Below are 10,537 nucleotides of genomic sequence, written 5' to 3' on the forward strand. Positions count from 1 at the left end.
CGCGGGGGCTCCCCGTGGGCCTGGCGGGCCCAGCGGCGGCGATGTGGGCGCGGCCCACGTGGCGGCGCGCGAGTGCGTGCGGCGGCGGGGCGGACAACGTCCGGCCGGGCGCGGGGGAAGATAGATCTGCTTTTTTTTTAGCTAGGGTTTCGGACGGGGGAAGAAGAGATCCGAATGGAGGGGGTATAAATAGGCATAGAGGGAGCTAGGAGAGTCCAAATGAGGTGCGGTTTTCGCCCACACGATCATGATCGAACGCTCTAGGACATGGAGCAGAGTTTGGTGGGTTTTGGGCCAAATTTGGAGGGTGTTGGGCTGCAACACACACGAGGCCTTCTCGGTCCCTCGGTTAACCGTTGGAGTATCAAACGAAGTCCAAATGATACGAAACTTGACAGGCGGTCTACCGGTAGTAAACCAAGGCCGCTTGGCAAGTCTCGGTCCAATCCGGAAATGTTTAATCCCCACACACGAAAGAAAGCTAGAAATGACCACCGGAGGAGAACGAAGCGCCGGAATGCAAAACGGACAACGGGGAAAATGATCGAATGCATGAGATGAACATGTATGCAAATGCAATGCACGAGATGACATGGTATGAGATGCATGAAAACGAAAACAACACACGGAGACAAGGACCCGAACCCGAGAAATAAATATAACTTGACACCGGAAACGGCAAGAGTTGGAGTACAAATGGGGAAAGTTACATCTGGGGCGTTACAAGGTCCATACAACACAGGTTAATATAAGCTGGCGCGAGTAAGTTTCGCTTGAGGCGCCAAAAGGGGAAAAACGGCGCGAACTAAGAATTTTCAGCCCCAGGCCTGTTTCGCGGTGGTGCGATGGCGGGCTGGGCTCAAAATACGTTTTCCTGTGGGCTGGACAACACAGGAAAACATATTTTCCTGAGGGGCTCAACAAGACCTACAAGAAAGGACAATATTTTCCTGAGAGCGAAAATTTGCCCGACAGGAATATTATTATTCCTGTGAGGGGCTTCGGGCCTCACAGGAAAATATACTACTCACAGGAGAAGTATGGTTTCTGGTAGTGAGTAGCCGCACACCCACATTATCCACATGTCTCCAAAGCCCATCCTTCTCAACAATTCGAGCACAAAAGGCAACTGAACCGGGTCAAATGCTTTAGACACTACCGGAATTACCCCTAATCTTGACGGCCTATCTTATGCCGACGGCCCCTGTCGGCATAGGTATGCCGACGGCTTAGGGCAAGCCGTCGGTGTAGAAAAGTCGTCGGCATACCTCCGCACTTGCCGACGGGGGCCGTCAGTATAGCAAGGTCGTCGGCATAGCTGGACATATGCCTACAGTGACCGTCGGCATAGACGTGGGCCCGGCTACCCGGTGGTTGATGAGCGTTTGACGCCGTCATATCTATGTCGACGGCCCTAACGGCGGCCGGCGGCATAAGCTTGATCCACGTGATCGATCTACAGCACGTGCCACGTCATCGATCCGAGCCGTGTCGGTTGGCACACCTCATCGATCCGGGGCATAGCTATGCTGTCAGCATATCTGTGTATTATCTGTTTTTTGTATTTTGTATTTTTTGTATTTTTATCTTTGTTCTAAATTAAAAGTTGATTCTTCAACGCATGTAGAAGTCTCGTCGTACATTGCACTAGCATAAAGTTGTCATGCAGCGAGCGGCCTCTGACAAAAGCACTCTGGTGGTGCCCAACCAATCTCGGAAGATCGTTTGCAAGCCGTGTGGCAAGTACCTTGTCAAAGATTTTGATTGTGCCATGCACTAAGCTCACCGGCGGTAGTCTTTGATACTTAAAAATTCACCCCAAAATCGGATCCCGAATTTACAAGGTGGGATTATCCGGATAAAGAAGGGACTATCCTATTGCGCTGAATATTAGTAGTATCATATCCTATACCATATCCTATCAATCGCAGTCGGATTCGGCTCGGATTGTCATGGATGTCAGAAATCTCTTATTGTTTCCTATAAAAACGGATTCAGAAACGGTTTCGGGCGGAAATTATCCTAACCATTTTCACCCTTAGTATTTAGGATAGTGGTACAAAGTGGAATAGCTTAGCTTTCAGTCTCCCAAAAAAGATATGGTACAGTTGGAGTGTCACTATATCTAGACGCTCTAATCCTTGATTTTCCAAATTCACGCATTCAAAGGAGGAGGACACATACATCACAACTTCTCTGATTGAGCTTTATCTGGCTGAGCACAATCGGGTGGAGGTCAAACTAGAGAACAAAAACATGTAGCAACGCCCTGGAAAGTCGTGATCCTGGACAAAAGGTAACCATGACACACGAAACCAAATGTGTGGCGATCAAAACCATCCTCCGAATTGTGGACGCCCATTTTGTAGGAAAGTCATGTTTTGAAACTAATATTGTTGCACTTTTTTTATTTCTACTTCGCCTTCTTTCATGTTTTTGTTTTCAGAATTCGTGACCATAATTTCAAATTCATTACCAAAAATTTAAAACTTCATGGATATTTTTTAAGTTCCCGACTATTTTATAAATTCGTCAATGTATTTTAAATTGAAAAAAAATCGTAAATATTTTGAAATTCATAAACATTTTGAAAATTCATGGATCTTTTGTAAAGCAAGAACATTTTTTTACTCCACCAACATTGTTTGAATTCATGATTTTTTTAACTCTATCAAAAAGTTGATAGCTAATCATTTTTTCTGGGCCAGGATGTACAAGCTTCTTCGAATGGACGAAGGAGTGGATGAAAAGCCGAACTAAACGGATGAACGCTACAGCATGCATTGCCCATCAAGAATATACCGATAATTTCCCACTAAAGGTTCTGAATAGGGGAGCTCCTATTCTCAAAAAACAAATTGGGGGAGCTCCGATGCAATACTTCAAGCGGCAAACTGTCGCTAAAATGTGCATCAGCCTCCTTATTAGGCTTCAACTCTTGTGGCGTATTGACGCCACCGGATACCAATTGATGATGCATCACTCCCTTTTTTTGTCGGGTCTTTCACATTCAGTTGAGTAGCATGTGGTCACTATAGTACAACTTTTTTAACACAAAATAGATTGGTTTATTGAAAGAAATTTGAAGATTGAAAAATATTCATTGATAGAAAAAATCACGAAGATTAAAAATATTCAAATATTTTGAAAATGTACGCGAGTTAAAAAAGTATTCATAAGTTAAAAATTTTGTGGATTTTAAAAAATTCATGATATTTAAAAATATTTGTAAACCCAAAATCTCCACGCTAACAACATAAATTTGAAAAAAGTTCCTCAATGTGCTAAATGTTTATGAGTTAAAAAATGTTCATGATTTGTTTCGAAAACATTGTAACTGGAGAATATTCGTCAATTTTACAAAATGTTTATAAATTAATAAAATATATAAAAATAACTTTTTTGAGTTTGAATATGTTCGTGAATAAGAAATTATACATCTATTTTCGAAAAGATTAACTAATTTCCAACATATAAAACTATGCATTTTAAAGTGATAAAAATGATGAAAATAAAAACAAACCAAAAACGTAAAGAAAAAACCCTAAACAGAAAAGCTGGAATATAAAACCCAAAAAACGTTTCCCAGTACAAACTGCCATAAAAAAACACCTTGGCTCACAGAAACTCATGTGTTTACCTATATCAGAAACTACTTCATCGCCTTCTAAAAAAACTACTTCATCTGTCATACACACTGGCTGACCAACATGGGTCAGCCCAGTCTTACGAGAGGGTGCTCGTTTTGTACAGAAAGGGCGCAAACCCTGTTTGGCGCTCGATGCGCCACGTATAGGCAATATGGTAAAAGGCGCACACCCCATCTGTTGGAGTTGTGTCGAATATTGTGTACAAGGTAGGTTACAGTTGGATTACGAGTTGTATTGTGTTTATATAGGATGTGGAGTTGTGTCCTAATAGGACACTTGTATGCTAGGCCTCTCATATATAGCGGGGGTAGACACACGATGTAACCTATGCCAACATAATAGCACAGGCACACAAGGGGGAGCCGGCGGCGTGTGCCGGCGCCCGGGTGGCCGTTGTGCGGTATTGTGACGGTGTCACGAGGAGGAGCGCCCGTAGTCAGGCCCCGGAGATGTAGCCATATCGGTGAACCTCGTTAACAAATCTCGGTGTCGTGCTCGTGTGATTGCTTGGTTCTCGGATGATCAACGATGTGCCTCGGATTTATTCTAACAAGTGGTATCATGAGCTAGGTTGTTCGGAGGTTGTTGAATTGTTGATCTAGAGAAGGAGCAAAAGCATTCCTTGAAGCAGTCGAGTTGGTCACGCGTGTCGACGGAAAGTTTCGACTTGCAGCGAAGAATTTTTGCTTGAGGTAGCGATCGGAAGTGGCGACGGCGTGTGACAGCAGCAGGCGGACCGGCAGGCGTAGGGCGCGCTTGGATGGGCTGGCAGCAGGCCGACCTGAGGTGCTTGTGGCCGCCGCGTGGACCGCTAGCCGTGGTTCAGGTCCGGAGCTGCAGTCAGGGAAGCGGCCGCGTCGTGTGTGCACGTGATTTGTTTTGGACAAAAAGGAGACCGAGTCTCCACTACTGACACGGAGATATGAAGGCAAATCAATCGGGGAAAGAAATCCATCAATGGATATGCGTCCATCGGAATAGCACAGCACGGGACAAAGCAACAGCAGCATCGCGAGTTGAGCCAGGAGCCATCACGTGAAGACCAAGGCAGTTTATTGATTAAATTTGCTAGTACTAGTACATGTGCTTGAAGTACTTGGGCATTGCGTGTAGAAGCTCAGTTATTTTTTTCCTCGAGGTCAGCCGCACGAAGAACCAGGACGTCACGGGTTTCAGGTTTGAGGTGGAGAAGTTCGTTGAACTGAAAATCATGGGTTATGGCAGACAAGGGTGAAAGATTTGTTGGCACAATGGGGATGCTTAAAGGCGTTGCAGGAAGTCATGTCAGCTAAGATGGAATTATTAGGTGATGGATGGAGATTCGCGGAAGACGATTTGTGAGCCTCGAGCGTGTCATGTAGCTAGACAAGTTCGGCTGGGTCGGACTAGATAGTCTGACGGACCGACGAAAGTCGGTTGGTACAGAAGACGGTGGTGGGATCGGCGATGACGACATAGGAGTGTGATGCTGATGGTGACCGACTTCTGGGGCGTGGAAACACGTGGCGCAGGCCCCGAGGCTTGTGCGGCTTCGACAAGACTATGGCGCGGGATTGATTCAAGGTGGTGTATACACGGAGCTTGAAGTCGATGAGGCGCAGGGGTGGATTGATCATCTACCATGGAGTCATGTTGAAGGTGGAGCTGGATTGAGGGGCTACGGCGTAAGTTGACGGGGTCGAAGCCTATTCAACAGGTGGAAAAAAGCGAGTGACATGCAGTTCGGACTGGAGCCCAGTGGTATGATGGAAGCGTGAAACTCGTCATCGGTCGGTGATGATCGGTGGTACTCTGCAGTGGGGGTTGAGTGGTGTGGTTTTGCGACCCTTGAGACTCGACCGGGACAGCGGAGGCTCGACGCGGTAATAGCGGCGAGGTGTGCGGTATGCATGGACATGGAGACGGGCCAGGGCTCTGGTGGTCATACATGTGGTGAGACAACTGCGAATTTTAACTTGGAATTACTACAAGCAATGGTGAAATTTCGTTCGAGTGTTGACACTGGTCAAGAAAAGAAGGGACTACAAGTTGCAGGTGGAGTCATATGGAGTCTTTGGAGTAGCAGCGGTACTCACGAGATAAACTCAAGTCCAATGTACATGAAAGTTTGACGCATGGACGAATTCAAGGTGGTGAAGAATATTCGCCAAGGTGGAGTTTGTTGGAGTTGTGTCGAATATTGTGTACAAGGTAGGTTATAGTTGGACTTGGAGTTGTATTGTGTTTACATAGGATGTGGAGTTGTGTCCTAATAGGGCACTTGTATCCTAGGCCTCTCATATATAACGGGGGTAGACACACGATGTAACCTATGCCAACATAATAGCACAGGCACGCAAGGGGGAACCGGCGGCGTGTGCCGGCGCCCGGGTGGCCGTTGTGCGGTATTGTGACGGTGTCACGGGGAGGAGCGCCCGTAGACATGCCCCGGGGATGTAGCCATATTGGTAAACCTCGTTAACAAATCTCGGTGTCGTGCTCGTGTGATTGCTTGATCCTCGGATGATCAACGGTGTGCCTCGGATTTATTCTAACACCATCCCACCTTTGTTTCGTAAGTGGGCTGGCCCATCAATGGTTGCCCTTTTACAGAAACTCCATCCGGTTTTGGCGAGCTTCTAGAAGCTCCCGGTCGGTTTTGTGAAGCTTCTAGAAGCTTTCAGCCTGTTTTCCCTATTCTTTGCTTCTTTTGGTTTGTTTAGGAAAGAAAAATTTTATTTTCCATTTTATAAATATTTTATAGGCATGTAGTAATGAAATAAAGTAAAGAATATGTTTCATTTTCAGTTCTCATGTTATTAGAATTTAAATGTTCATGTTTCCTACAACCAGATCTCAATATAATGTAAGGCAACTAGTTCTTGTGGGGACACTCACGTGCTTATTTACTAGGTTAACAAATAAAGGTGTTCAGTAGGTCAACTAAAATTTTACTTTCCTAAAACATAAAAAAATCAATGCTTCTCAACAAACAAATGGCAATGGACATTTTTTAACAAAATAAATTATTATGGTTCTAGTAGGATAAAACTTAAATGGGTAACATTTAAAAGATGGGACAAATAGTTTCCTCAGAAATAATTTTTTGACAATAAGGGTATTATTAGAAAAAAAATTACAAAGGGTAATTTTCAGCTAACACTCGAAGAGTAAAATGCATCAACGACAATATATGGAAACCATAAAATACCCATGGCATTTTGACAATATCATACTACATTACAACAAAAGCTCAACTATCCATGGCATGGCATATATTTCACCTGATGCAAGAGACACAATAAATATCACACTTTGGCCACCTGGACTTCAATGCCTGGTTTTGTTTGCGCTTTTCTCTTCCACATTTCTCATTCGTTCTTCCTATCCAGTGATATAGTGATAAAAAATGCATTCCCACATGAAAAAAGTTGAAGATGCCTAACAAGAATTATCACAAGCTCTGGTTTGTTCAGCAGTTCAACTTAGAGAACTAATGCGGTAAAATTATGTTTCTATTTCTTCGAAAATGTTCCAACAAATTTAAAAAAACTAACACCGATGTGATCCAATTAGTTCTTCTATTTGCATTCAAAAAAGAAAGAGACATAACAACCCTAGCTGCGCTCCGGTCATAGAGGGCGGAGTAGAGGAGATTCACATCTCTCCTCCGTTGTGTAGTACGTTTTGGTGTTGCGGTGATGTCATTCCAATGGTGGAGGCAGTGTTGTCTCAAATAAGAATCCTCCTGCTCAAATCATGTCTCAGTGGCGCTTGGTGTAGCATTGTCGAGTAGCTTAGGAAATATGTCCCTATTGTTCTTCATAGACATGGGATTGATAATTCATGTTGTTTGCCAGCATGGCTCCTTTGGCACTGTCGGCAACAGCTTTGCTTGAATGGTCCCTTCTTTTGAGCCCTTCCAAGCAAGGTCGTCGGTCTGGTCTTGCGATACTAGCTCATTGGCTGGCTAGATCGGGGTGATATCCCCGTGCATATACTTGGCGCGATTTGGAATCCCGTTTGTTTACGGTGGTCTACTATTGCGAGAGTTCAATGATATTTGATCATCTACCGGTCTTTCAGGTAGTTCAGTGGCTGAATTTGTCGATGTTGTCCATCATCGGGGATAGCTATGGACTATGGTTTGTGTAACGACGATAAGCTCAGCTGTGCCTTCAGCCAGATTTCTGAAGAATATAATCTTAGTTTCAGTCACCCTTTTTTTAGGGCAGTTTATTGCGTCTGAGGATTTAGTTACCTTGCTTTAGATCCCATTGTACACAATGTTTCCATTGATCTAATATACGCGAGGCTCAATTTAAAGAAAAAAACAAAGAAACGTTAAGAAACATGTGGACATGAACGAGAAATGAAATGCACAGAACAATGCATGGTATTATTACATCTTACCAGAAATAATACTTTTAATGGAGCATTTTAGATGGCCTATGAAGAATCACCCCATGCAAGAGAGAAAACAATATCGCCACCAAACTTAGAGAGAACACGCGAGGCAGACATCGGAAGACAAACTGTGTGGAATAAGCCACGTTGGGGTCGATCACATCAACCATTGATCTCCCTGTCGCAGACAATGATGCCGTCGCTGTCCGCGTAGAGCCACTCCCCGTCACGGACCACGGCACCGCCGACGTCGACGTCCACGTGCATCTCCGTGGCGCCGCTCTTCCCGGGCTTGCGGGGGTTGCTGGCGAGCGCGCGGACGCCGATGGCGCAGCCGTTCACGTCATCCACGTCGTGGACGCAGCCGTTCACGACAGCGCCCGCCCAGCCGCTGCCGCGCGCCACCTCCGCCAGCGTGCCGCCGATGAGCGCGCACCGCTTGCTGCCACCGCCGTCGAGCACCAGGACGCGGCCCTCGCCGGGGGTCTCCAGGAGCGCGCGCAGGCCCGCGTTGTGCTCGAGGACGCGCATGGTGACCACCCGGCCCGAGAAGGACCTGCACTGGCCGTACGGCTGGAAGACGGGCTCCAGGATGCGCAGCTCGCCGGCGAGGATCAGTGAGGCGTTCGCGTCGCACAGGTCGGCCACAGGGGTTGGGAACTTCTCTGAACCAATCGATCGATCTGCATATATGCATGCACCGGAAAAGCACGATACATGTAGTATTACTGTTAGACTGTTAGTACCTACCAAGCTACTGCTATCCCATGTTGAAAACTAACATGATAAGCATACTACGAAATAACCTGATGCAAACAAAGATGATAAGTGATAAGGTCGTTGCAACTTGCAAAGATTTCTGCCCCCCTTTCTCTTGCGTGCTTGTGTTACGACAAAAGAGCTCTTTATATAGAAGTGAACTAGCGGGGTGACCCGCGCAAAGATTTTCTATGTGCTTTTATGCCCATATTAGCATTGAGTTGTTGGTAAGAGGCAAACATATAGCCAAAATACGTAATGCGTATACGGTATATGCATTTTGTCACCGTTATTGGTAAGGTACCTTGGCACATGGGTTTATTAGCCTAAAGACAACTTCTCTTAGACCAAGACACATAGTAATTTACTTATATTAATTCTTCCATTTCACTCCCAATGCATTCAATCACATGCATGCAGCCAATAAAAAAGCATGCATAAAATGTATTAATTTCCCAGCCATGGTACCAACAACAATGGCTTTCAATGCAACCAGTGAAATGGTTGCATGCATGCACCTTTCCAAAGCGAGGCCTTATAAAAAGGGACATGCTTGTGATGCTGAGAGGCCTAATAAACTCAGACGGAGGGAGTATTCCTCTAATTATCTCTATTGCTTAGTTGTGTAAGAAAACGTTTAACTATTGATATGCATTAATAGAAAAATGGTAAAATAACTTTGATTTTGAAATCTTGATATAACTATTCTTTTTGCGAGTGACATATCTTTTTTTTGTGAAGTGACATATCTATGTACTACCTCTGTCCTGGTTTATTAGTCCCCATTTTATTCTGTGCCAAACTTTTACCTTAAATTTAACTAACAAAATGTTAATGCATGTCATAAAATTATATAATTGAAAACTATGTCGAAATATGAATCCAACAATATAATTTTTTGCGACATGCATTAATATTTTGTTAGTTAAATCTATACTTAAAATTTGACACAAAATACAAAGGGGACTTATAAACCAGGACAGAGATGGTGTTTAACGAAGGAACTAAATAGTACATGTAAGAGATACTCTATTTTTAATAAGTGCATATATAGGTCCTCTTGTGCGGTCCCTTTGCTTTCCTCATCGAATTTCCTTAGCTGGTTCCATCACTAATTTTGGGAATATAGTTCCTCCATCAAAGAAAAGTATAGCATGTGCAGAATGTATGTCTTCACACCAGACATGTTTAGTCCTTTGTCATATGTATCCAATCTATCTCTGCAAAGGTTGCAGTCTGGTATAAATTGTATGAAACAATGAAAATAAATATGTCATATTATCTTTTTTTTGGGTGAACCGATACATCATATTATGAATCGCTAGCTTCAAATTACAAGTAGAAGATAGTACAACACATGCAATCCTCCTAGCTACCTGGTTCGAGAAAATAGAAAAAAATAGTTACGTACGGATGATTAAAACAATAGGCTAACCTTGGCTATTCCTCTTCTGAGAGCCGATTGATCGTTCACATGTGAACTTGACAACCTAGCTAGACAGCCATTTGGCCGAGTAGAGAAGTGGACGCTAAGCTTATTCATAGCTCAAAAGCCTTGCCATAGCCCACAGATGCATTCTCGTCTTTTAGTTTGCGCACATAGTAGCTTATGATTTTTATTTTTATTTTTTGCTTATTATGATCCTCAGTTCCTCACGATCGTCCTTCGGACACCTGGTACCATGACATCCAGAATCTCACATCGGTCGGAGCCAAGGAGAGCCTATCTATCCTGCGGCTGC

General features: G+C 44.2%; 1 protein-coding gene across 1 annotated transcript; it reads right to left on the bottom strand.

Annotated features, from left to right (window-relative positions):
* Positions 1-7,993: 7,993 nt before the first annotated feature.
* LOC119334057 (putative 4-hydroxy-4-methyl-2-oxoglutarate aldolase 3) lies at positions 7,994-9,109 on the bottom strand. Its single transcript, XM_037606723.1, has 3 exons — positions 9,100-9,109; positions 8,843-8,917; positions 7,994-8,719 (listed from the first exon to the last, which is right to left on the bottom strand). Exons 1-3 carry the CDS (start codon positions 9,107-9,109, stop codon positions 8,199-8,201), a joined length of 606 nt encoding a protein of 201 aa, XP_037462620.1. The 3' UTR covers positions 7,994-8,198.
* Positions 9,110-10,537: the final 1,428 nt, after the last annotated feature.

This window comes from Triticum dicoccoides, chromosome 7A (genome assembly GCF_002162155.2).
Source record: "Triticum dicoccoides isolate Atlit2015 ecotype Zavitan chromosome 7A, WEW_v2.0, whole genome shotgun sequence".
Taxonomy (NCBI): Eukaryota; Viridiplantae; Streptophyta; class Magnoliopsida; order Poales; family Poaceae; genus Triticum; species Triticum dicoccoides.